We start from the raw sequence: 27,069 nt of genomic DNA, 5'->3' as shown, positions 1-27,069 counted from the left end.
CATCAAACATTGTTGTCATGATATAATACCCACCCTTGAGGAAGAGATGTTGTAATGAAAACTATAGATTTCTTTGATATTAAATGATATAATCTGATTTTGGAAATGCACAATCCCTTCCTTTTAAGAGTGGTATCGGGCTCGAAAAATCTCATCTGATCCCTACAGTGTTAATGTGACTCATAAAATTCCAATCGAACTTCGCCTTTTACCAAGGTAAGTCTTGTTTAATTGGGTAATTTGGAAAGAAAAATCGGCACACGCTAAATTTAAACTCCTATAATTAACATAACTTTATTTTCTTTAAATAAAAAAGAAAATACCTTCATTAAAAGAAAATAAGTAACATCAGGTGCCTATGTAATTCACATTCTATGTAAACACTGGTAAACTCGAATAAACTTTTACTGCATATAGCTACAAGTACAGTATATATTTAGGTCATGTATTTTTTAAGTCAATAAATGAAAAATTGAGTTGATATAAAGAGTAAAGACACTCATTTCTTGCATAAGGTACATGTAAATATTAACAAATATATTGAATTTGATCAACTGCATGACAAATGGACATGGTCTTAATTATGCTTATGATAATAAATGTAAATTTTGCTACATATAGGCACATTTCTAGACTTAAAATTACTTCTAGAAACACAAGAATAAAAGTTTGTTGAAAGTGTATTTTGAAATCATTCAACAAACATCTTTGTATAACATTTTTAAACGCATTTTTTTTCTCCTTCATGAAATTTTGTTAACAAAACTCAAAAAATTAACACAAAAAAATCTGTCTATGTATATTTAGTATGCTAATGGCAACAAATATGAATTGTTTATGGAAACACATATTTCATGGAATGTATTTCGAATTAAAAGGGAAAAATGCCATCATGTTAACTTCCCTAACAATCATAAGGCAAATGAAATCTATTCACTGAAAACTAGGGCATACTTCTTTTTCTCCTTTTTTTGAACTGATACTTTTTCTCGGTTCGACAAGCACGCGTATGCCACCCTTTTAAATCCAATCCAGAATATACGACCAACCCATGATGTATCGACTTATTTATAAATAGATGAAAATGGCTGTCAATTAGTTCAAGGATTCGTATCATAATGGATTTGGGTGTTTGTTATGTTTACATCTGCTGTTTTAGCTTCTTGTTTTTGCCTTCTATCATATTGGAGACGTGTGGCCTTGTGTCACCGTACTGGGTAAAATTTAATGCTTCTTCAGACTGTTTTGTTGGAATCATAAACAATGTTGACTGTCCTGAAAATACAAAAGGTAAGAATTTAAAATTGCATTGATGTCATGAAGATATATAGAACCGGTCTTAGGCTTTTAAATTGTGTTTTGGATTTTCTAGCTATTTCAATGAGACGAAAAAAGACAAATAAATTATCACGAACATACAAATGTTTGTCCTTTAGTACTGTACTTAAACATAAATTTGCGATTTTAAAATTACATGTATCAGTAATAAGTCAGATCTTTAAAATAGACAATCCTCAACAAAATTCAAAAAAACAAAAAGCCCTGCCAATTTAGGCCTTTGATTAAAATATTCATTTAAGGAATGTTTTTAAGTTTTGTGTGAGTTATTGGTGCGTGAATCGCACAGACTTGTCACGTAGGCATATTTCATGAAGCGTGCTAGCGCTTAATGAAAAATATGCCTACGTGCAAGTCTGTGTGATTCACACACCAATATTTTACACTAAACTTAAAAACATTCCTTATATTTACATTTTACATGTCTGATAAGCAATTTAAAATATACTTCAAAATTTAAATTTCTCGAATGAATATCGTTGCATTTTACTAACGTCGCTGCAGCCTCATTGTGACGTAAAAATGGAATTCAAAAAGTATATTTCTACGCGTGAGTATACACGGAAATGGTTTTCAAATCGGTTTCACAGTTGGCTTAGTAGAAAAAACACAGTGAATATAAATATTTAGATATGTAGCTGATGCTAATTGAAACATAAACAAAGGCATATGCATTAACCACAAATAAGGTTTTGTCTATCACCATATGAGAAATATTTGTAAAGTTTAAATTTCTCCGAATTATAAAATATTTAACAGTTTAAGGACAGATGATACAAACAATTTTTTTCTTTGGAAGAGAATTAATAACATGTCACAAGTTTAGAAAAGCATGTTCATAATTCTCTCATTTTTTATTAAGTGTGGAAAATGTAATTTGCATTAAAATATTAGATATATATTTCAATGAAAAAAGAAAAATAGACAAATCACATTAAATGATTTCTTTGAAAACAACTTTCAGAAAGTATGGTTAACAAATTGCTAAAATTATACTTTTATAAATAGAAAAATATACCAAGCCAGGTGATTTTTAGGAAGAATAACAAAATGACAAAAAATCATCAATATCACATATACTAATTTTTACCATTTTGCTTTTCCTGATAAATTTCACCTAGCTTGGTATACTTTTCTAAAGATTATATTACAGTTTTAGCACCAATATAACATATTCTAAAATTTATTTTCATCTGTAATCCTTTACTGAGTGTGTTATATCCATATTTGTAATTTTATTGAAACATTACTATTATTTTCCAAGTGTATTTCATTTTCCTGTTTTTTGGAGTAAAAATCTTAAGAATTATCCACTTTTCTAAACTTGAAACATGATATCAAGTCTCATCCAAAGAAAATATTTGTTTGTATCATCTGCCCTTAAGCCTGATCGATTAAACACCGATAAGCAATGTAAAACTCTTCAAATATTGATTAAAGGAATGAACTTATGATATTTGTAGAGATAAAAAGTTACATTAGAAAGCCTCGATTTTATAAATGGAATTCAAAAAGGCAGATGTAAGGGGAAAGAAGATTTATTTAGTGTATGCTGTTTTAAAGAAGCAAAAATTGTTTAAAATATCAAGCTTTATCTAATGGCGTCGTCAAAATACGTCTTGTGATGTCACTTCCGGTAAAAAAAAAACAGGAAGTAGTCAAAAATTGCATATTTTTGCTGTTCTTGACAGGTTTTTGGATAACATATGTCATAAGCATAGCATGTTCATGAATCCTCTCATATTAAGTGTGGAATATATTTACATTATCAAATATGAGATTATTTTTAGTATAATTAATCATAAGATTTGAAGGATTAAACCATTTTTGAACATTAAATGTTTTCTTTAAAAATAGAAAGTCTGGTTAACAAATTCTAGAGAATTATACCTTGATTGAGTAGACATGTTATTCTAATTTTATTTTTACATTTTTCATAAAAAGATGGAGCAAATGTTTATTCATTAACAAATTTTTAAGGGGCCAAAAATGAGAATCATATATGATTTTATTCTGTACTTCAGAATTAGATGCAGCAACTATAAATCTTCAAATCACAGCGTTTGCTTTCATGATCGTGCAAATCCCATTCTCAGTTGTATTTGGACTTGCTCTTCAAGACCCAGACAACACTTTCCTATTAGTTTGTGGTGCTGTTCCCTCGTTGTTTTTTTACTTTATCCAATATCAGGTATTGACTTGTCTTTGTAAGGTTTTATATTTTAAATAGTTATAAAATTAATTGGTTTTATTAAAAAAAGATAATGATAAAAAAAGTAAAAGAGAAAAGAATAAGGTACAGTTTGTTTAGATGAGCCTTAACTTTGTAGTTAAAATAGTGATATTCATAAAACTGACTCTGATTTTGTTTTCTTTCTTTGTTTACTCTTTTGTTTTTAACAAGTGAAATTACACTAACAGCTATAAATATATTTTTTAGATGACTGATGTAATATATTTATAATATATAATTATATTTCCTTTTTTATATTAGGTATTCTAGCCTTTGCTGGATGTATGCTAATTCTTCGAGATTATCCTGACCTAGAAAGGGGATGGTCTTTTGACCTCTGTTTGGCCTCATCTGTTATAATTCTAATCGAGGTGAACAAAAATTGTACCACAAAAAATGTAGATATATATATCACCAACTATATACTCAACTATTTAGATTTTCTAAGTTGTTTAGGCAGTTATTCAATTACTTAACAACTTAATAAAATTATAATTGTGAAATAATTAAAACCTAAATACTATAATACTAAATTTTTCCAGTGTAAACATGCTATAAAAATCAAGATGAAAAGCCCTATCTTGTTGTGACGTACGTTGTTACGCGCAAACTACACCGTCACAGTCATGTTTGGTTGGAAACGTTTTAATTTGATTCTCTGACAACCAAAAAAACTTTTATTGGGTTGAAAAATTGAAAACAATCTGTTCATGTTTTTGCCTGTTTATTCACTTATGCATTATTGAATTCAACTACTAAATACTTTATACTGACTGCAAAAGTGATGTCTGTGACTCTAATGCATCGTATGGATTTACAAAATTTTATCACACATAAGAAAGTAACCAAAATACAAATCTGACCAATTTCCAAATGTAATCACATAGTAAAAATATTTTCTGATTATGTTCTTAGTTCCTAATTACTTTTACATTATATATATATCTCAGTTTTCTCTATGTTATTTTAAGCAACCAGTGAGAAATCAAATAAAAATGGAAAGGAAGTCAGTATGCTTCTGAAGAGTTTCTAGACGATCAAATATGACATTTCTATTAAGGGTACTTTAAGAATAAAGATTTTATTTCTACTTTTCAGATTATAATTACTCTGATTGTGTTAATTGTACACTTGATTGATAATAATTCTTCAAACAAAATCTTTATATATCTGAAATTTTGTGTCTGTTGAGGCAAAGAACAGTAATGTTAAATTTTTTTTGATTAAGCTGAGACACAAACACAATCCAACATATACGGCCATAGCATAATGAAATATGCTCAAGTGGCAATCATAGCTAAAGTCGAGCATGCGAAAAATGTCATAGGAATGAAATAGTGAGAATGTAATCAAGGTAGAGATGTAATTCTGATTATTAGATATGAAGTTCCAGTTATTACTTTTACCATAGAGCTGAAATTGTGTTGAATTGCTGTTACAGTGAGTTTCCCAAGTATGTGTACTGAAAGCATTAGCCTAAATGAAACGTGGGCAGAGAAAAAAACAGATACAAATTTTTTACATATGTGATATCCAGGTGGAGGCAATCCAGTTTAGCATTAAACCTCAAACTCCTGGGCCATAGCTACCTTTTGACATCAAAGATTCAGTATCTTTTCTAATTCATTCCTATCACTGTAAGGTTGTATGACTTTCTTGATACACTTGATTGATAATAATTCAGAGTTTACAAAGAAATCTTGATATATCATATATATTTTGTGTCTTTACAAATAAATGCATTTAATGTGAAAACATTTTTTTGGTTAACCTGAGAAATATTTTCAAAAAGAAATTGGAATGTAGACCATTTCAATTCCAGAAAAAAATTAAGAAACTTCTGATTTTTTCTTACGGTTCCGAGTTGATTAATTACACATTGATTTCATCTTCATAAAAAACTTAGAGGAAAATTATCTGAATATGTTTATATCCAATGATTGTCATAAGTTTTATACCAAATGTACACATATGTGTGTTGTGTTCTCATGTTTACACAAATATTATCAGCAACCAAATTCCTTATCCTAAAATCTTTATCTTGTTATACGGAGATTGACTTTCATTTTCCTGCTCTTTACACATTTTGTGTTTTAGTTAGATTACTGATTGTGTTAATTTTTTAGTTTAAAACAAAAGAGTCCTTGAATTATTTGCAAGGATTTAGCTTCTTTATGTGTTTTTAAAGCACTATTATATATACATTTTATATTTGATACTATTAAGCCATTGCTTATAAAAACTTTGTGATGAAATAAAGTGAAATAGCATTGTGAATATTTTATGATATCATGAGCAAAATCTTTTAGTTTACGTGAATAAAGATTGTTTGAAAAGTTTAAAAACATGTTAATTTTCGTTTTTAAGGGGCAAACATATCCTTTGAATTACATTTTCTTTTATTTAATGTCAAGTTCTCTGGTTTATTGCCCAATAAAAGAAACCTTCTAGAGTATACAAAACATAAAGAAATGCGGATTCATATAATCACCATACCATAAAATGGTATATTTAATTATTCAGAAAAGTTAAATAGTAATATATGCCAGAATATATGCTATCAATATCAAGATTATAACCAAACATAATACATTATAAGTTAACGTTCTATATAAAGGGTATATTTTTAATTTTATTACCGATTCAAATTTTATGCGTGCAACACAGTAAAAATATTGCCGACACAGTAAGATAAGTGACAATTAGAAAATCCTTCTCTCTAACTGAAACTTTATTCAAACAATTCTACCGTCTTTCAATTCTAAAAGGTAGAGCACTTAATTACTAAGGCTTCATCTTGCATGATCAATTATCTCCTAGACCTTTGCCGGACTTAACACATGAAGGAACAAAGACAAATAATTTGTTTTCACACTTCCATGCAACGGCTCGGCCTAATTGGTAGTTGCCACGATTAAAACAGATTTTATTATTGAAAAAAAATATATATATTTTACTATTCTGAGTTTTTGTAAAGAATTAGCGATTTTTTTTAAAGTGTGTGAATGTATTGTCTTGTAATTACAATGAATAGTGATTCAGTTGCCAATTTGATCGCGAAAATACCGCGAAATTTTAGCGCGTAGCGTAAACCCTGCAACACAGTAAAATTTAAAATGATGGAGAACCCTGTATATATATTGCTGAGTATGCATAAAAATATCTAATTTTCGAAACTCATGTTTACAAACAGATATAAGAGTTATTGCCCATGCGATGCACAGTTTTAGCCTAATGCATTAAACAACTATCCCAAACAGTATAAATATGCAGACCTATCAATGAATCTATAAATAATCCAAAAATTACTGTGTTCAATACAATAAATCTATAAATGTAGCTTTACATAATAAGTAATGATTAACCAATATGCTCGACTATATAGACCATTATCAGAGTATCAAAGATAATGATTCATGAATAAATACAAAAATGAATACATATACATGTACATATGGGTTTGCTGGTCTTTGAATCATGGGCTTACCGAACAAGTAGTTTTTTTCCAAATTCCAGAGAAGCATTGAACAAAAGTACAGACCAGAGAACGATACCTTCCAGCGAATACCACTGCTCGTGCAGTACTCAAGGATATTATGTGTACTCAAAAATTTATGAAGTAATACACTGACATAATGGCGCTAAAATTTGAGCATGAGTAAATGGCTATAACAACCCAGCCCCCTAATTGTGGAGCATAGTGACACAATTACTCCCAAAAAGCTTAATTCAAAACCAAAAAAAAAAAAATCATACAATGTTTTGATTAAAAAAACTCTGACAAAAAGTTACAATGTAGAACATATATTGTCAAATCATGATACCTGCATATATGTACACACACTCCAAAATAATCCTAACAGAGTCCAAAAATATACAAAATCTACAAAATCTACAGAAATTAATCCATTTCTAGAATAAGACACAAATTATCTACAGGACGGATCAAACTGTTCGATGAAGTTTTAACTCTCACTTGACGCACAAAGCCCTTTTCATCTGGTAAAGTTTCTTGAATGATTCCCATGGGCCACGAATTCCTCGAAGCATTAGAATCCACAACCAAAACGATATCACCCCCTTTGAAGTTTATTATTTCTTCACACCAATTCTGTCTCTCTTGAAGTAAGGGAAGATATTCGCGTGTCCAGTGTTTCCAGAAAAGGCTTTCCATGTACTGAATCTGTTTCCAGTGTCGTCTACAATAGTTGTGTTCTTTCACAAAGACACCAGGAGGTTAGTTGGGTTTTGTTTTCATTAACAGTAAGTGATTTGGTGTTAAGGTCTCCAGGTCATCATGTTGATCTGAACATCTTGTAATGGGTCGTCCATTCAGAATAGACTCGTTTTCGCACATCAAGGTATAAAGTCCTTCGTCATCCAGAAAAACTTGTTCTTTCAGTACACTATTCAAGATTTTTCTGACGGATCTGATGATTCTTTCCTAAACTTCCCCATGGTGAGATCCCGCAGGTGGATTAAATTTCCAGTCAATATTCTTCTGTAGTATAGAATCGTCAATCTGAGACACATTCCATTCGTTGATGGCACTCCTTAACTCCCGCTCAGCTCCTACAAAGTTGGTACCATTGTCTGATCGCATCCTGACAACTTGACCTCGGCGCACAATAAAGCGATGTAGTGCGTTGATGTATGAGTCTGTGTCCAGAGATGCTGCTACTTCTAATTGAACTGCACGACCGGTCAAACCTGTAAATAAAACTCAATATCGTTCCACATGACCTCTCTTTTGTTTCACGATATATGGTCCAAAATAATTTACACCTACTCTGGTGAATTGTGGTTCGTCTGTGATCAGTCTATCTTCTGGTAAACTGGGCATCTTTGTTCTCCAATACTTGATCCTTGACGACGACATAACGTGCACTTTGAAACAAGTTTACGTATTGCTGAAGCTGCGTGATCTAGCCAATATTTCTCCCTCAAAACTGCCATCATATTGTTTCTACCGCTATGTTTCAAGTCTTCATGGATTTGTATGAGAATCAAAGTCGAACTGTGATGGTTCTCGGGTAAGATAATAGGATGTTTACATTCAATTGGCATATTGGCTCTCTGAAGTCGTCCTACTACCCGCAAAAGTCCATCTTCATCCAAAACTGGATGTAACTGTTTCGCTTCACAATGTGTCCCAAGTCATCTGGTGGGGATCCAACGTTTTCATTAGATGATGGGTTGTCAAGAAGTTTATTTCGTTGAATACGATGAAGTTGTTTGTTGCCGATCCTCAAAATCCATGTCACGGTTTTTCTTAGCGTATACCAAGAAGAATGGTAGTTGATAAGTTTTTCAACACCTTTCAGGTCAACACTTGGTTCTGCCTTTTGTATATCAAATACTAATGCTCTAACTGATGCTTTTTTCATTTCCGGATCATCTAGTGTTTCACGCAAATTTTCTTTAGGTGTTTCTGGCCAACAATCAACGGAAGTCCATAGAAATTCTGGAGCTTGGATCCAGCGTCCTTGCTGCACTATTTCATCTGCTGAAAGTCCTCTTGAAGCATAATCTGCAGGATTGAATTTGGTATTAACATATCTCCATTCCTGTTGTGTTGTTCCTTCATGAATAACAGCAAGCTAGAAACGTGTGAAATCTTGATGTTTCATTTCTATTTTCTAATGTAAAGTAACAAAGCCATACTGTCTGTCCATTAAACAGTTTCATCTATAGGAATGTCTAATTCTGCTTTCAGCATTTTTTCGGTACGCACAGCAACTGTTGTTGCTGTCAGTTTTAGTCTTGGGATACTTGTTTGCTTCAAAGGAGCCACATGCGGCTTTCCCATTATGAAAGAACAATGGACATCGTTGTTCACATTTTCCAATTGCAGATAAGACACAATCCCATAGCCAACTTCACTGGCGTCCGAAATATGGTGCAAATGGGCAGAACACACTGTTCCAAATCCAACACGTTTAACAAATCTGTCTATCCTAAATTCTGATAACTTCTGTAGGTCACAAAACCAGCTGTTCCATTGGTCAGAAAATTTCTCAGGTATGGTATCATCCCATCCAAGATGAATTCTACTTAACTCTTGAAGTATTTTTTTTGCTCTCGGTACGAACGGTGCAAGAAATCCAAACGGATCAAAAACACTACTTATCATGAATAAGATTCCTCTTCGTGTAAGGGGTTTCTTATTAACTTCTATGTTGAAACGGAAAACATCTAATTCCACACACCACTGAACTCCTAAGGGTCTTTTAATCGGTAGTGCATTATAATGTAAGTCTTGGCCCTTGACTTCTTTTGTTCGCTCTGAGATTGGAATTGTCATCATGACATCTCTGTTGTTGCTTATCCACTTTGAAATGTGAAATCCTCCTCGAAGAAGTAAGAAGTCTTTGTACATCCTTGATTAAGTCGATAGCATAATCAACAGTCTTGACGGACTTCAGAGAGTCACAAACATAAAAGTTCTTAAACACGGTGTTGATGATCTCAGAATCAAAGAGTTCTTCAGAATCTCTAGCAGTTTTTCTAAGAGCATAATAAGCACAACTAGGCGATGATGATGCGCCAAACAAGTGTACTACCATCTGATACTCTACAGTCTTCTTAGTCGTGTCTCCATCTTCCCACCACAGAAATCTAAGGAATCTTGCATCTATATTGGTACTTGAACTTGGTAAAACATAATGTTTATGTCTCCCATCACTGCAATCTTCTCTTGTCAGAATCTCAGTAGTGTACCTACAAATGAACTGGTGAACTAGTTAAGTGTTGTCCAGGTAAAAGTTGACCATTTAATGATGTGCCTTGAAATCTAGCCGCACAATCAGACGCCACTCTCAACTTTTTTCTTCTTTGGATGATACAGTCCATGATGCGGCAAGTACAAAACCTTGCCATCCGTTTGCTTCGTATCTCCAGTTGGAACTTTGACAGCATATCCTTCTTTCATAATCTTGTTCATAAACTCACAATATTCACTGTGAAAGTTTTCATCACGATTGGATCGTTTTATAATACACGATAACCATTACTCGGCTTGCTTCTTGTTGTTTGGTAATCTGACATCTTTCAATGCTGCGAATCTTTTATTCCTAGACGGAAAATTCTTATCATCCGCGATTTTCTCAGTTTTGTTAAATATATCAAATCTTGATATTCTTTATGTTACACAATCAAGTCCTCGTATATCTGCATCCACTTCTTGTACTCAATTTTTACTGTATCTTTTCTCGGATTTTCCAGCAGTAACAGTTCTATGTTATCACTTACTTTTGACAGTTTCTGATCACAACTTCTTCTAAACTTTAACTTTTGTTGCACTTGTTAAAAAAATTCCTTTCACGGTCATCACTCAGTGCCTCTGTCCTGGCTGCTCTTCTGTATCACTTTCTTCTGTATCACACATGGCTGTTGATTATACTTATTCGTAACTGTTGTTCTGTTCAATGCCCAGAGAAAGATGGAGAAATATTTGTAAATGGTTGTCTTTATTCAACTCCTTCATACACGCAGCACTGTTAAGGCTCACTATGAGAAATCAACGAAAAATAGAAGTGCAAAAACGGGAAGTGTTTTTAAAACTGAATTTATTTTTATTCAGCTGTGTTATTATCACAGAACTTAAATACTTATGGAAAAAACATAGTATAAACCACTCTGTATTGTATGAAGTTTGGCCTCATCGATGGACAGACACGTGATGAATGCATATTATGTGTACCGAATGTAGGTCATTAACAAATTTCAATATCTCAAGGTCATACCCTATTTGAAATTAAAAATTCAAGCTATTAATTGTTTCTGTATACCTTGTACTTTCTGGAAAGTGCTGCTGCTTTGAATAGAGTTCTCGATTTCATAGTTAAAATTTCAAGCAAATAGGCCCATGTCGAAATATGTTTGACTTTTACAAAATATTTTGTGTACTTATAAAGTCACTCTCTCGATTTAAAGAAAGCAGCAGCACTTTTCAAGTTAAAGAACATATCCTTTATTTATATTCAAAAAATGGTTAGGATTTATTTGGTGTATGCCCTTGCGAAAGAACGATTTAATGAGGCACTTCGATGTAAAAAAATATTTAACCGGAACATAAAAACACGACAAAATTATTTAAATACATTCTCTCGATAGTTAATGAATAATCGCCCTAAACAAAGGATATACATTGGTATGAATAGCCTATTTAAAATCTGTAAATAACATTCTGTTTTATAACAAAGCGCATTTATCATTGTTAAAAAATTTCTCAATCTGCCTTTCACAGCACATGAAATACGTCATTTTTACAAAAATGACGTCATGATTGACAAGTTCATCGAGATCAGTGATTTGTTTATAGCCAGCTGTATGGGATTTTAACTAGCAAATTTTTAAATGCATTGATAAGTTTTATTGTTGTTTATTATGCTAATGCAGTTTAAAGTTGCAAATTATTTCATTTTCTGGTATTATGAGGAATACATAAAAGTCATATTTTAGTGTGACGTCACAGTAAACTTTTCCCGTATAAATTAGGCCCCGCCTCCTTATTTCAGCCTTAACAATGCTGCGCATCATAGGAACATTCGCTCATACAAAATGACATCCTCCAATTGACATATCATACGTCACACGACTGACATCATACGTCATCATATCTCACATGTCCTACTGTCTCATATGTTCTCATTCGTTTCATCCTATATCCTACTTTCTCATATGTTCTCATACGTCATTCAATTCATCATACGATTTACTATAAAGTAAATAAAATAAAATATTGTAAACAAAAATTCTTGTAACACAGAGACAATTCGGACTAGCAATTCGGCAGTGCCAAGGCAATTCAGACTAGTAATATATGCCAGAATATATGCTATCAATATCAAAGATAATAACCAAAAATTATACATTATAAATTAATATTCTATATATATTACTGAGTGTACATAAAGATATCTAACTTTCAGAACTCATGCTAACAAACAGATATAAGAGTTATTGCCCTTGCGATACACAGTTTAAGCCTAATGCATTAAACACCTATCCCAAACAGTATAAATATGCAGACCTATCAATGAATCTATAAATAATCTAAAAATTACTGTGTTCAATATAATAAATCTATAAATGTAGCTTTACATAATCAGTCATGATTAACCAATATGCACGACTATGTAGTCCATTATCAGAGTATCAAAGATACTGAATCATGAATAAAATACAAACATGCCTACATACACATATGTATTTGCTGGTGTTTGAATAATTGGCTTGCCGATTAAGTAGTTTTTTCCCAATTCCAGAGATGCATTGATCAAAAGTACAGACCAGAGAACGATACCTTTCAGCGAATGTTACTGCTTGTGCAGTACTCAAGAATATTATGTGTACTCAAAAATTTATGACGTAATACACTGACGTAATGGCGCTAAAATGAGTAAATGGCTATAACATACCATAAGATATATTTTAGATAACAACATATTGCATCCATGAACATTTAGAAATTTATGAATTCTAGTTTTTGTGCTATAACATGCATAACCCCCATGTAGTCGTATTGCTTTTGTGTTATGTTTTGATGTCCCACCGAGTGAGAAGAGTATCCTATACACGATTTTCATATTCACATCTGCTTTCATGAACATTTAGAAATTCAAGAATTCTAGTTTTTGTCCAATTACATATATAACCCCATATGTTGTGGTATTGCTTTGGTGTTATGTTTTAATGTCCCACTGTGTAACAGGAATATCCTATACGTAAGCATGCTAGTTTGTGTTTGTCACACTGTTATAATGCTCTTCAGGGAATACCTCTGCTTTTCCAGTCGGAGTTTAATACGCCTGATGCGCATGCGTCAGGAAGATGATATGGGGATACTTCATTATGCTTCATATTTTGGTCATTTGCTGTGTGTTCGGACTTTTCTGATGGAGGAATCGTGAATTTATAAATATAATAAAAATATTTGATATTATTATGAAATAAGGATGGTGCAATCATGTATTATGTAGTTAATTTTCTACATATTTGTAAATGAATTTATTTAATAAATAAGTAATATGTAAAAGAGATATTGCATATATAATGTGTATGCATGTGAAATGTTGATATTTAATGAATATTTTTCTGTCAATATGTGAAAATGACGATATTTGGATATATTTGTGTATATTTATAAAAGAGAGAGAAGAATATTGTGTTGATATATATCTACGTGTCACTTGATAACCTTTGAGAACATAATCCCATTGTTCCCTAATGTATATTCCAATCTCTTGCTACGTAATTTTTTTAATTGATGTTGATTGATATAATTCTTATTAAACATTCCATTGTTTCAGTAATTATAGTGAACTTTTGCAACTGTTTCTTCTCTTTCATTTTCTTTTACGTTTCTTAAGCTATTTTATTTATGAAGACTTTTTGATATAACGCAACACTTGTATGTTTTATGGAAGTACTAGTATGATGCAATTTTTATGTAAATGTCTTGATTAGAGATTATTCTAAGTCGATTTAACTCTACTTGTAAATTGATGCTTAAAAATTATTTTTTTTCAAAACCAGTTGTGACAGTATACATATCATGGTTGACATCCATTGAATAAATTATATTTTCTTATACAACGTCTTGCTTGAAATATGATGCAGAAAGGAAGGAATAATGATTAATGATAGATTAGGTGGGATTTTTTTTATAATAAAGCTAAAATAATAAGTTAACTCAGATACATATTAATGATGTTCTTAACATTGAACTTAAAGATTGCTCAGTTCTCTAGAAAATAGATTTTTTAAGCTAGTTCATACGTTTTTATGTAGGTGTTATGAAGTGAATTTAAATAAGTTTTTCATTTAACATCTAAAACCCAGGTCCCCTGTCACAGCAGGCGTTGACACGATAAAGATCCCTTACTCCTCAATTGCCCTGAGTGCCGTGAAATTTGAAGCCCTTCACCGGTATATGGTAACGTCTTTACATGAGTAAAAAATTATCTTCTGGGACGTAAAACAACAAACAATAAATCAATCATTCAACATATATCTCCCGCGTGGCGCAGTGGTTAGAGCGTATGCTGTAGAATTGGTAAGTAAGGATTTGATCCTTACGATCCCACAGTGGGATGTGGAGACCGGTCCTTCAGATGACACCATTAAAGCGAGGTCCCGTGTAGCAGTAAATGCTGGCACGAAAAAGACCCCTCACTGTTCAATGGCCTTGAGTGCCAAGTATAAGGCAAAATTTGCTCAACTGCATGTTAAATGGACATGGTCTAAATAATTATGTCTATAATAATAACGTTAAATGTAAATTTTTATACATTAAATGCACATTTCTAGACTGAAAATTATTGAACGATTCTCAAGATTGAATACTATTGTAATCATAAAAGTAATAAAAAAAGAAATCATGACTACAGCATTTTTTTCGATTTGGAACTGATTAGATTACGATTACTTGTAATAAGAAAGACCGGATGATTACTGACTTTTCATAATTACACAGTAAACTGTTGTCGATTACAACTGATTATTGATAACGATTACCCCATCCCTGGTAATGATTTAGGCAGGCATACGTGTTGACTACAATTCTGATCTCCACATGAATAAAGACTGTTTGACAGATATAAGATAGAGGGATGATATCCATTATCCCATTGTTAGACCTATTGCAGGTACTATGGGGGAGGATTTCATTTTTATGAGTGAAAATGTTCGAGCTCGAATCATAAAAGAGTACGTAGAAGGTGAAACTTCGAGACCTGAACCCTATTTAACATGCATGGGGCATTTTTCAGAAATGGATTTCAGTTCGACCAACAATTGCTCGAAATCGACAGGAGCTTCAGAAAGCGTTGCAGGAGGAATTGCAACAGATCCTTCAGGCTAGCCTTTCATGACTGATGAGCAGCATGGTTCGGCTTTGTAGAGCCGCTTTTGTACGTGCCGCGGGGAGGTCATATAAATACTAGCAATCATTTAACTGACATGATTTTACTCTGAAACATTGTTATTTTCGGGTCAACCTCCAGCACCCCGATTTTCACAGTGATCGTATTGAAGAACTTGTAGCAAATAAACTTGTTTCATTCAGTTTTTCATTTTCAAACTGTGAATAAAAATTTTGAGTCTATAGAATTGAAAATGCATTTTGTTTTCGATGATAAAGTAATTTTTTTCATTGTTAAGAAGTGTTCTACATCTTGAATATATTTTGGTCGCCAGCGTGGCGCAGTGGTTAGAGCCTCTGCTCTAGAGTCACCAATTAAAAGTAAGGGGTTCAAATCCCATTATGGAACACGGAGACTTATCTTTCGGAGACCGTTTAAACCGAGGCCCCATGCCGCAGAAGGTGCTGGCAGGAAAAGATTCCTCCCTGCTCAATGGCCCTGAGTGCAGAGTATAAAACAATTTAGCTCTCCACTGGCAATTGGTGGCGTCTCAATATGAGTGCAAAGTTCTCGAGAGGAGCGTTAAACAACAAACAATCATTTTTTACTCCTTTGTGAAATTTTTATCAACGAAACTCAAATTAAAGCAGAACAATGTACATAAGAATCTGCTAATGTATATTAAGTCAATTCATTGCAACTATTTTCAATTGTAAATGGAAACAGATATTTCATATTTAAGGTATTTTGAATTAAAAAGAATAGATGTTAAATTCCTTTACAATTGTACGGCAAGTAGAACTGATATATATGACATACATCTTTTCTCTCCTTTTTTGAATTAACAATTTCGCCCCGACAAGCAGGCCAATCCAGAATATTCAACCAACCCATAATATATCGACTTATATATAAATAGATGAAAATGGCTGTAAATTAATTCCAGGTTTCAAACATAATGAAGTTCAATTGGTGTCGTTACATTTTCTTTGTTAGCCTTTTGTATTGGCCTTCAATCATAATGGCGATATGTGGCATACTGTCACCATACTGGATAAAAATCAATGCTTCTTCAGACTGTTTTGTTGGAATCATAAACAATGTCAATTGTCCTGAAAATACAAAAGGTAAGATTTTGGCATTGCAACTTATGTTACAAAGATAGAACAACTGTTAAAGGCTGTTGTTAAGTATAGGATATTCCATGTATTTTACTGGATCCAAAAAAGAAATCCGGAGCTGAAAGATAAATGAACAAGAGAATAAAAGGGTAAGTTCCATAGTAATATACTTGTACATAAATCAATATGTCATCAATCAATTTCTTTTAAATAGGCAGTCATCACTAAAATTTATAATTTATCAATCCTTCCCAAGTGGGCTGTTGATTAAAATATTCATTTACAAGTGTAACTGATTCTTCTTGCATCATAAACATGATAAACATAAGACATAAACCACAACAAAGCCTTCGTCAATCACCACACGAGAAATAAACGATAAGTTTAAATTTCTCTGATAAAATATTGACATGTTTAAACCTGATTGAACACCAAGAGTAGCCTCAGTCTCGATTTAATACTACAACTTTGCTAGCCAAGGGTTTCTAATACGTACACCCAGTCAAATATTCAGCAATAGTTTTTTTTTTGTTGTTGTAAATTACGATATTTGCGTTCGGTATACTTCTTGATTCATTAATCTCGGAAATGAAAAACTCAAGTAAACAACAATCCGTAAGATAACATGCAATTCTATGAATAGCTATGGCGTCATCCAATATCTTCTAAATCTGTGATTAAGAATCTATATTGAAGATTCACATTTGTATTATAAATAATAAATAAACATTACACAATTATTGCTTCCTAATTATTTTTGAAAAAAAAAAAACAACAAAAATGTTTTTTAACACGCGTCTTTATTTCTATCGATGACGCAATCATTGCGTACCTGATAGATTGGAGATCACGTGACGAAAACAATACCATCTTTTGAATTCATCGTATGCCAAGGGTTCATGAGGAGATTAGAGTATCAGAAACCTTTGACTATCGAAGATGCTACATTAAAAGAAATGAGCCCATATATGAAAAAAGCTATCAGAATTCAATCAGAATATTGAGCTAGTTGACGATGTTCTGACCGTCAATTGACTAGAAGTTGAATTTTTGCCATGTAAATGAGGGAGCGTTCAACTCATTTTCATAGAATGGACCACTGTTGAATTGTCCTATATATTTTTTACAATAAGTCAATAGTTGAATATTCCTTTATTTTTGCATCTTTGCACTTGACCATTAGAATTAACCTCTAATTTCTTTGAAGTTGCATGACCGTTAGTTGAATGCTCCTTTATTTTCTTTGCAGTTGATCATTAGTTGAACTCTCTTCTTGACGACAGATTTTTCCGTTATTTTCCGATCGTGACAAGGAGCACATGGCAGGTGTGACCGGTCGGCAGGGGATGCTCACTCCTCCATGGCACCTGATCCCACCTCTGATGTTTCGGAGGTCCGTGTTTACTCTGCTCCTATTTCGTATTGTTTTATAGACTTTGATCTTGAATACTTTTCGTTATCTTCACATCTTCTTTTATTATCTTTACACTTGACCAATTGAGGGAGATTTGAAATCTTAGATAAGCTGTGTTCATGAAAATTAAGCTGCCGTGTTTCTGAGTATGAAAAGTCAAAACAATGAAGTTTCTAAAATGACATAATCTAAATACATGATAAATAAAGTAAGCTGGCACATTCTCATAATTTACTACATGCCGTCTTTAATTATTTTTTGTGCAGATAAAGAATAGATTTTGTCGCAAGCAAAGGCAAATTTTTACCAATACAGCAAAAAAAAAAAAAAAACAAACCGCAACAAAACGACACTTTTAAATATATTTTAATAAGTACACATATAAAAGCTACAGATTTTGTCTTCCTACTATCTGTATAAAAAAATAACAAGTACGAGAAAAATCTTAAATGTTTCAATTTCAAATTCCTTTTTTTAGAATTATTATTATAAAGTATTAACATTCAACTGATGGTAAACTGGCCTTTTTATGCAAAACAGTTAAACTCTTTCCAGAAAAGGTTTCAACTCCTTGTGGTCAACTGTTCTTGTGTTAAAAATTAAAGAATAGTTGATAGCTACATGTAGTTGACGACAAGTTGACGGTTACACATTTTTGTATCCACAGAAATTATAATATTTTTAGAGAAAAATCAAGTTGCATGAAATGCATGCCTTTGTAAATTGAATTTAAAGACAAATGCAAGGAATGAAATGATTTATTTATTGTATGCTGTGTACGCCCCATTCACAAGTTACATCATTAATTTACTATACATGTATGGGCGAAGAGCTTCGAATTTAGAAGTCACTTTAACTCGGCACCCTGGTCATTGAGTAGTGAATGTTTTTTTTAATCGTGCCAGCGCCTACTGTGACTCGCAGACTCGTCTTTTGCACCCCTACTAATGTATTTGTAATTTTAATTTAAGACATGTGGTTTAGGTTGACCTATTCAAATGTTATAGGATAGAACCGGTTTTATTAATAAAATTGGCAGTAAGCAGGAAATTGCTTTACAGTCTATTTCTTTTGAAAACATGTCATGAGAAAAATTTGTTTCCAGACGTATCTGAAAGACTTTCATGAATTTCAACAGAAAAAGGTTGCTTAATGGGGAGGGGGCTAAATAAACAATAAATCTAATATAATAATTTACGGCGAAAATTAAAGCTCACCATTGACCAATACGCTGGTAAAAATGTGTAATATCATCTTCACTAACAAACCTTGTTTGCCTTATATGACTATTGTTATTAATGCGCACAGATGATATAACCAAGAGCAACTGACCAATCGTTGAATGGATAGCAACCTTTATGCCAAATACATGTTTACATTTTACTTTCAGTATGTTGTTCAGGCCAGTCTATGAGGGAATGCAAAATTAAAGAAAATGTGCTTTTATGCAAAAAAAAATACAAAGAATAAAAACTATGGAAGATGTCACGGGCGTTTTTAATTTTGTTAACTTGAAAAAACATGTTTGATAAAATGTAGCTTGTGTCAAGTTAAAAACACTAGCGCTTCAAGGGTAACGAAAGCGAGCAGCGTCTCCTATGCATTTAAATGTGTACAAAAGATATGCTTCTTCATGTTTATATATGTATGTGTTGTATTTTTATATCTTGTGTTTATATTAAGATGTTAATTTTGTATATCCTTATGTGTTTGTAAATATGTTTTAAATGCAGGACCACAATGAAAACTAGCTTTATGCTAATTGTGTTATCCTGGATAAATAAAGGTTATTATTATTATTATTAAATGAACAAAACACTTTTTACATAACTATACTCGTGATCACGTGTTTTGGCCAGGGAATCTACCTGACAATTGTATTCACCGATAGTACAACGAAGGAATTAAACACAGACGCAAATCGCTTGGCATTATGACTTGGAGAAACCCAGACTTCCATCGTTAAATTAACAAATGAAGTGTTTGTCATTGTGAGCATGAAAATACATGTAATAGCATTATTAAAATGCTTTTTAGTTACGAAATGGATGGGAAAATGGTCTTTGTGCCTTTCGGATCGCCAAAAGATTTTCCATTTTCAAGCGCAAAGCTCCTGTAGTATTTGTAGTAACCCATAATGCAATAATTCTCTTTCAGCTGATTTGTCAGTGAAAGGCGTGTGTGTGTGTCTCATTTGCTAATATGACGCCCATAATATAGTCCCAGTTCCCATGCAAAAATATTTGTCCAAAAAGAAATTTGTCTTCATGACTCCTGACAATTGTATAATAGAGAACACTTATTTAAATTTAAATGAATTCAAGATAGATCGATTGAAGTACATTTCTACAGATATTATAGGATGGTGAAAACTAAAACGCAACATAACTTTTCTGTTTACCATGTCTTCTAATCACTTCTTAGCCACATTTCCTTGAATAATTAACCTTATCTCGCTGTATTCTCGCTAACTCTCGCCGGAGCCACTGTCAGAGCTATTCTGAACTCATCGGGGTTTAAAGTTTTCAGAGCACCGAAAAATAAAGGTTACGAACACATTACTAGGGGTGTTTTGTTTATGCTGTTTGGCGGGCTTGGCAAAGGAACAGTCGCTACCTATATTTCCGTCTTAAGGGTCCTCCACACCATGTGACCTGTGACATATATAGAGAAAAAAATACTTTTACTTCCGGTTTTATTGAGAAAATACATGAACGAATTGTCCTACCACCGTTTGTAAACAATGAACACATGGCATGATGATCACGGAGTGACCGATGAAAAGGATTGCGGTATTTTTTTTTAATAAAAGAACAACAGACGTCTTGGATTATGTTAATAAAGATAATAATTCCTAGACAACAGGTACCGGTGGTTATGAGAAAAGTATAGGTTATTTACACTTTGAACTTTCAGGCTAATCAACCGAGTCTGTTTTTGATAGTTGAACATGTTGAAATTTTGGCACACTAATTTGTATAATACATTATCTCATTGTGTGTTTATAAATATTGATAAAATAGTGTGCGTTTCTAGTTTTCCTCTTTTATTTATGTCCAGTTCAGTGGCCAGTATATTACTAAATATAGTATGGTGACGTAAGCGGAGACTTGCCAAAGTTTTTGAGTCCCGAGCAACAGGAAAGATAACTCCAAAAAGGAACTTTGATACCAGAGATTTTGAAAATGTTTTTTTCTACATCAGTGCATTTAATTTTAAATCAATTTTTTGATGAAATTTAATTCATAAATGTTTCTTCTCTACAAAAGGAGTCTTTGTTGATTGTTCTCGTGATGTATTTCAGAGAAAATGAGATTTATGTACTTTTTATAAATAAAATAAATTTCTGTAAAAAGTGTGTTGATCAATAAAATTAAGTTTTTATGGTTATTCTGTGAGCTTAAAAATATACGAAAGGGCAAGACAAATTTTTTTGTGCTAGGTATGAAAACGACTTGGGAAAAATTTCTTGAAACTTGTGAAATAATTATTTAAAAAAATCAGTATAAATTACATTTTAATCCCTGGACAGTTTTTAAAGGTTGATATGCTTGTTAAAAGTAATGCTCAATAATATGAGAACATAAGCTGTGGGTGTGTGCAGGACCCTTAAGTTTGAAGCGGCGAAGGAGGATCGAATTCAGGCCTCCCAATCACGACATGGACACTTTTTAAATCTAGGGGTTATAATAAACTGTTGCGAAAAAATTGCGTGGACGATGAGTCTATTTATCTACAGTAAGGACACTTGTTAATGAATCGTACGACGCAGTATGTCTACGCATAGCATAGCAGAAGTTATTTTAAAACTAACCTAAGGAATTACTCGTACATTTATCCATGCTATAAAGCAGTCTTACATTAAGTCTGAAACATCTGACATCTTCCAGGCTTTCCCCCGGATTTTGATTTTTTACATGCCAGGAAAACGCAAGAACTGGCACTATTACTATTTTCATAACCAATTTGATCTCATTAACTGGAACTCGTGGAGGGACCGGGATCATCTGTATTTCAGGGAAGATACACCAGGTGTAATAGTAATACCTCTTATAATTCTTTTGAGCTGTACCGGGATGATTCAGTTCAGCTTTTATCTTATCATACAATTCCTTGACAATTCAATATCCAATTCCTTCTAAATCTGAGGATCTTCCCTGACCTGAGCGGCTCACAAGTGTTGGAGAGTGGAGGTGTCACTTAAAATATTATTGTTGTAGCTACCCAACATCTGATCTCTGGTCGCTTAAATACTATTGGCTGCTTCTTCATCCCGACCAAATACATTTTTCGATAAACAAGTAAACAACTGCATTCTAATGAATAATATATTCTGGGAATCTTTCAGGTCAAAATTTGTAGCCCTCCACCGGCAAGTGGTGGCGGCTCTATATGAGTGAAAATTCTCGAGAGGGACGTTAAACAACATACAATCAATCATGATGAATATGAGATTAACAGATTAGGCTATATGGACATTCCAGGGTTCTGTGTTTTATGTTCTCTTTACAGTATTATACTGTTTATTAATTTTCTGAGAACTATCACCGTGGATATCTTCACCTTATGCTTATTTTAATTTTTAAAAGAATTTTACTTGTCTGAATGGAATCTGAAGACAACAAGTAAAACTGTTACGTTACTATTGTTATGAGTCGGAGAAGTTGTGATACTGAACTTTTGGAGCAACACTCGTCGATGTTAACGTATTATGAGTGCAAGACAAATTGAAAATGTAAATTTGAAAACTGGTACGAGTAGTTTAATAGCTTTAATTCTCGTAAAACATATATAATTAACACATTGAATTCATGCAGTATAATGCTTTTTTGATTTATTAAAGGAATAGAAAAATGTCTGCATTAAAATCCCATTGCATGAGCTTAACATGTTCATGAATCCTCTTAAATTAATTGTGGAATATATTTATATGATCAAATATAAGATCAGTAAGATTTTTCACAAAACGTAGACCATTGACTGTATGAAGTCTAAAAGCAAATTCTAGACAACTTTAGCTCTGATTAAGAAGTATTATTCTGATTTCTTTTTTTTCCCCTACATTTTAATAAAAAGGTGGAGCAAATTACTTCTTTCAGATGTTTTAGGGTATATAAAATGACAATCAAATTTAATTTTTATTTCATATTCCAGGACTTGATTCAGCAACTAAACAACTTCAAATCACAGCATCTATTTTCATGATACCCAAAATCCCATTCTCAGTGGTAGCTGGACTTGCTCTTCAACACCACAATAACTCTTTTCTATTAAATTGTGGCATATGTTCCTTGTTTGTGTTTTTACTCTATCCAATAACAGGTATTCATTTGCTTTTGTAATCTTATATATAAAATGAGGCTGCATTTCATTTCCGGAATCTTTTGTAAGTACAAACTTTTCATTTTGGACATCCTTAGTATTCATGCATTTCCGACATTTTTCAGATAGTACCTTTAGGAACACGTGTGAAGACTTCACCTATGAAAATTTTATTTGAAGGAATAAATCATCAATAAATACTTAAAATCCAATTTCTGAGATTTGTAAATCTATCGATAAAGCGACTGTTAATAATATTTTTCTTGGGCCACATATATACATGTTAGAATTGTGACAACTAAGGAACGTGACCAGTCTATTGAACTCTTTTACCTAGACTTTAGTGCTATGTGTAATAGATGGTTTTTATATTTTTTATCAATATTTTGGAATAAATACTTTAAAAAACTCATTTTCACTTACTTGGAAAACATTACATTGCCGCGCAGGTAAAATCCGAAAATGAAAAAGAAATTTTGTCGGAAATGGAAAGAAAAAATGTCGAAAATGCTAAGCAGATTTCCAGAAATGAAATGCAGCTTATAATGAAAAGTAATTTAATCAGTTTCATAGCATTCAATAAAAATCTGATCGTAACTGAGGCTTTCGATTGATATAATTTTATAATGAAAAGCAGCTCATTGAAATATCTTCAAAACAAAATTTAAGGAGATTAATTAAAAGCTTTTCCCCCCAAAATCATTCAAACAACAAAACAATAATTATATGATTACATATTAAGTAAAATGGAATGTCAAGTCGCTATGATATGATTGAAAATCGTATATAGGTTTATTAGGGTAGAGGCATAATGAAAAAAAAAATTGAAAATCATAAAAAAGTTCAAGACCAAGGAAATAGAATTCAACGGCTTTAAAAAAAACTATGTAGTTATAATGTGATTTAATAAATTGAGGACTTTGGTATTGATTTCCTCTTTGTATAAGTTTACACTTTATTTTCTATACACGTGCAATTACACTACAAATAAAAATATATATAAATTATAAACTGCAATTTTTGTATTAGGTATTCTAACCTTTGCTGGATGTATGCTAATTCTGCGAGATTACCCTGACCTAGAGCGGGGATGGTCCTTTTACCTATGTTTGGCCTGGTTCTTTGAAACTACACCACTACCTGAGATGCTTCCACATGAGTTTTTATTTTAAAAAGGACTTTGGTATATGTAAAACTTGGGTCATCTGTTATAATTTTGATTGAGGTAAACATATTATGCATCATAATTTTGAAAATGATTTTAAAACCTTTTGTATTTGAACCTGTCCGATTCTATTGGTAACAAAATTCATTCTATTCTACATTTTTTCAGAGTTATTAAGCTTCAATATACCAAAAACTTCACAGTTTGAAATATTTTCTAAGTTGTTTAGACAGTTGCTCAATGACTTAACAAATAAGTAAAAATATCATTGTAAAATAATTAAAACCTACATTCTAACACACCGACAAATTAGCCAGGTGTTGACTTAAACCTCGCTATAAGCAGACAAAAGAAACTTCCAAATGTATCATTTCAGTAAATATATCTCAAATTTTTACTACCAAGCAAACAGTTAAAAACAATTTAAACATGAAAAAAATTCAGTTTTCTTCTGAAGAGTTTCTAGACGATAAAATATGACATTTCCTTTTATACTTTAAGAATGAAGATTATATTTCTACTTTTACAGATTATAGCTCCTCTGATTGTATTAATCGTGATGAAGATAAGATCCGCAGAACATAAATCTGACGAAAAACCTGAAGAGTCTGTCGAGGCAAAGAACAGTAATGAAGATAATAAAGATGCCGAGACACAAACACAATCCAACATATACGGCAACAGCATTATGGCTCAAGTGGCAATCATAGCTAAAGTCGAGCATGCTAACAATGCCATAGAAATGAAATAGTGAGTCAATGATAACTGTAATCAATGTAGAATTTTAATACTAATCTTTAGTTACGAAGTTTCAGTAATTCCTTTTACCATCAAAATGACTTTGTGTTAATTGGTGTTACAATGAGTTTTGCAAGCATGTGTACTTAAAGTATCAGCCTGGATGAAATGTGAAAAAAGAGAACAAAATGAGGGAGAAGTACTTTGTAAGAATATATGATATCGAGGTAGAGGCAATGCAAATCTAGCACTAGCCCTCAAGCTCCTGGGTCATACATGCATAGGTACCATTTTACATCAAAGTTTGAGTATATTTTTCTAATTCATTCCAATCACTGTAAGGTTGTTTTACTTTCTTGATACACTTGATTGATAAATATTAAGAGTTTGCAAAGAAAATCTTGATATATCAACAATTTTGTGTCTGCTCAGAGTCTTAAATGCTGTAATGTTGAAACATTCTTTGGTTAACCTGAGAAATATTTTCAAAAAGAAATTGAAATGTAGACAATTTCAATTTCAGAAAAAAACAAATTAAGACACTTCTGATGGTTTTTTACGTTTCAGATTGGTTAATTACACATTAATTTCTTTAGGTGATTCCACCCTCACAATTTTATAGGTTCAAAGTACACAAACTGCATTTATTGTCATTTAATATACATTAAACTTTCCAATAATGGCAAAAAATGTATACCATATTATTTAAGATGCTAAACACAGATAAACAGAAGTGTATATCAACATAAAAAATCGCATTTTTTTGTAAACACTCTTATGAAAAATATGTAAAAACTGAATAAAATGCATAATTCCGACGCTGAGTGTTCCTAAATACTTCCTATGTAATAGATACTTTTGAATTGTGAATATCAAGGAAAATATTTTACAATAAAGCAAATGCCTGAATGAAGAGACCTTGGAAGGAGTTATTGCCCCTATCAACATTTTTAAAGATTGATTAATTGATTAAATAAAGAAATTATGCATTTTCTAAATTATTTAGCAATGATTATCATTACACCTACTGTATTCTTCCAAGAGATATTGTTCTATTGGGTATGAATTTAAAATAATTACAGTTTTTTGCAAAAACCTATGACATCATAGGAAGGTGGCATTACTTTAAGATCAAAAGCTTAGAAGAAAATTATCTGAATATTTTATGTCCATTGATTGTCATAAATTTTATTCCAAATATACACATATGTGTGTTGTGTTCTGATGTTTACATAGATATTATCAGAAACCATAATTCCTTATCCTAAAATCTTAATTTTGTTATACGGAAGATTGACTTTCGTTTTCCTGTTCTTTATACATATTGTGATTTTAGTCAGATTACTGATTGTGTTTATTCGTTAATGTAACTGTTTTAAACAAAAGAATCCTTGAACTTTTTGCAAGAATTGAGCAGCTTTGAATGTTTTTCTTAGGGCGCCATTATACACAATTTAGCCATTGCTTAAAAAGCGTTGTGATAAAACAATCTGTTAGTTTTAGTTTCCTTGAATAACGATTGTTTGAAAAGTTTAAAAACATATTGATTTAAGATTTCTAGGGGCAAACATATCCCTTGAATTACATTTTATTTTATTTAATGTCAATTTCTCATGTTAATTGCCCAATAAAAGAAACCTAGTCTAGAGTATACAAGACATAATGAAATGTGGATTCATATAATCAGCATACCATAAAAAGATATATTAAATAATCGAGCAAAGTTTATTAGGATAATTTACAAAATGGAAAACTGATGAGAATATGTATAATTGCAATCAAATGTATTAAATGGCGCAAAAATTAATGCACAAATTTGCTTCTTAAAAGATATCAAAAAGAGTTATGTAACATGCATCATAATTATGAAG

The 27,069-nt window shown here is 32.0% G+C and overlaps 1 protein-coding gene and 1 long non-coding RNA gene across 3 annotated transcripts; both read left to right on the top strand.

Moving 5' to 3' along the window:
• The first annotated feature begins 1,073 nt into the window (after nucleotides 1-1,073).
• On the top strand, nucleotides 1,074-25,209 carry LOC134238198 (uncharacterized). Of its 2 annotated transcripts, none has more exons than XR_009985951.1 (4): nucleotides 1,074-1,290; nucleotides 3,363-3,529; nucleotides 3,833-3,942; nucleotides 24,990-25,209. It is a non-coding gene; the product is annotated as an uncharacterized LOC134238198 (long non-coding RNA). The 2 variants fall into 2 exon arrangements; XR_009985952.1 differs by lacking the exon at nucleotides 24,990-25,209 and adding an exon at nucleotides 4,670-4,699.
• Nucleotides 16,396-24,668, top strand: LOC134238194 (uncharacterized). Its single transcript, XM_062720311.1, has 4 exons — nucleotides 16,396-16,565; nucleotides 23,128-23,295; nucleotides 24,325-24,454; nucleotides 24,629-24,668. The coding sequence occupies exons 1-4, from the start codon at nucleotides 16,397-16,399 to the stop codon at nucleotides 24,666-24,668; spliced, it is 507 nt and encodes a 168-aa protein (XP_062576295.1). The 5' UTR covers nucleotide 16,396.
• Nucleotides 25,210-27,069: the final 1,860 nt, after the last annotated feature.

The sequence above is a fragment of the Saccostrea cucullata genome, unplaced genomic scaffold (genome assembly GCF_032062105.1).
Source record: "Saccostrea cucullata isolate Sc308-1 unplaced genomic scaffold, CSIRO_AGI_Scuc_v1 ctg1076, whole genome shotgun sequence".
NCBI classification, from domain to species: domain Eukaryota; kingdom Metazoa; phylum Mollusca; class Bivalvia; order Ostreida; family Ostreidae; genus Saccostrea; species Saccostrea cuccullata.
This window is presented reverse-complemented; position numbering and strand designations above follow the sequence as displayed.

Coding starts and splice junctions, on each gene's coding strand:
- LOC134238194 (XM_062720311.1), top strand. CDS start 16,397: ATGAAGTTCAATTGGTGTCGTTACATTTTCTTTGTTAGCCTTTTGTAT. Junction 16,566..23,127: donor TTGTCCTGAAAATACAAAAG/GTAAGATTTTGG, acceptor TTCATATTCCAG/GACTTGATTCAGCAACTAAA. Junction 24,455..24,628: donor CCTGAGATGCTTCCACATGA/GTTTTTATTTTA, acceptor ACATTTTTTCAG/AGTTATTAAGCTTCAATATA.